The sequence below is a fragment of the Austrofundulus limnaeus genome, unplaced genomic scaffold (genome assembly GCF_001266775.1).
Source record: "Austrofundulus limnaeus strain Quisiro unplaced genomic scaffold, Austrofundulus_limnaeus-1.0 Scaffold85, whole genome shotgun sequence".
NCBI lineage: Eukaryota > Metazoa > Chordata > Actinopteri > Cyprinodontiformes > Rivulidae > Austrofundulus > Austrofundulus limnaeus.
Window position 1 is genome coordinate 746707 of NW_013952487.1, and position 753 is coordinate 747459.

Genomic DNA, 753 nt, shown 5'->3' on the forward strand with positions numbered 1-753 from the left:
CCCACACCCCACATATCACCGACAGCAGACAGGAAGATAAAAATGATCCTTAACTCTTTCAGAGCCACACAGCTGCAGGATTTTATCTGTGGGGTTTGCAACACAGACAGGAAGAAACTGGAAAAGTCTAAATCAACACGAGTGTTTGCAAAGACAAAAGCCTGACTAAGAAACTGATCTTTGTGCAGAGTTCATGGTTTACACTGAAGCCTGCAGAGTTTATGTTTAAACAGTTCAAAGTTCAGCTGCAGGCTGGCGGAAACCAAATATTCACACGTGCACACAGTCGACACAAACWTTTATTATTAAATGTTTTATTCACATTCCCAGTCAGGTAAATTACTCTTGCACATCACATTCAGTAATAGGCTCAGTCAAACTGTGAACAGGGCGTCCCCTCAGCGCCGCCCCCTACAGGAGGAGGACGGTGCTGAGCACCCTGTACGCCATGGAGGTGGTGACCAACACGCCCACCAGGTAGGAGAGCCCCCGGCTGGGCTGAGGCAGGGCACCGATGTAGGCGATGGTGTGGAAGAGGCGGCAGGCTGTGAACGTGCGGAAGTGAAGCAGGGCCGTGGAAAGTTCCGGTCCGGTCAGAGCGTAGAGCAGGCCGATGAAGAAGAAGGGAACGATGTTCTCCAGGTCGTTGCGATGACACCTGCAGGATGAGAGGCAGGGATGACTTTAGGAGCTGTTATCAGATATGTCACTCTTTTCTAAATCTAATAATAATAATAATAATAATAATAATAA

The 753-nt window shown here is 48.0% G+C and overlaps 1 protein-coding gene across 1 annotated transcript in view; it reads right to left on the reverse strand.

Moving 5' to 3' along the window:
- Positions 1–281: 281 nt before the first annotated feature.
- The window catches only part of LOC106519973 (microsomal glutathione S-transferase 1), a 4205-nt gene continuing 3733 nt past the window's right edge, over positions 282–753 (reverse strand). The window contains exon 3 of the mRNA XM_014011850.1: positions 282–658. Coding sequence (XP_013867304.1) covers positions 412–658 — 247 coding nt within the window. The 3' untranslated portion in view covers positions 282–411. The remainder of the gene's footprint in view (positions 659–753) is intronic.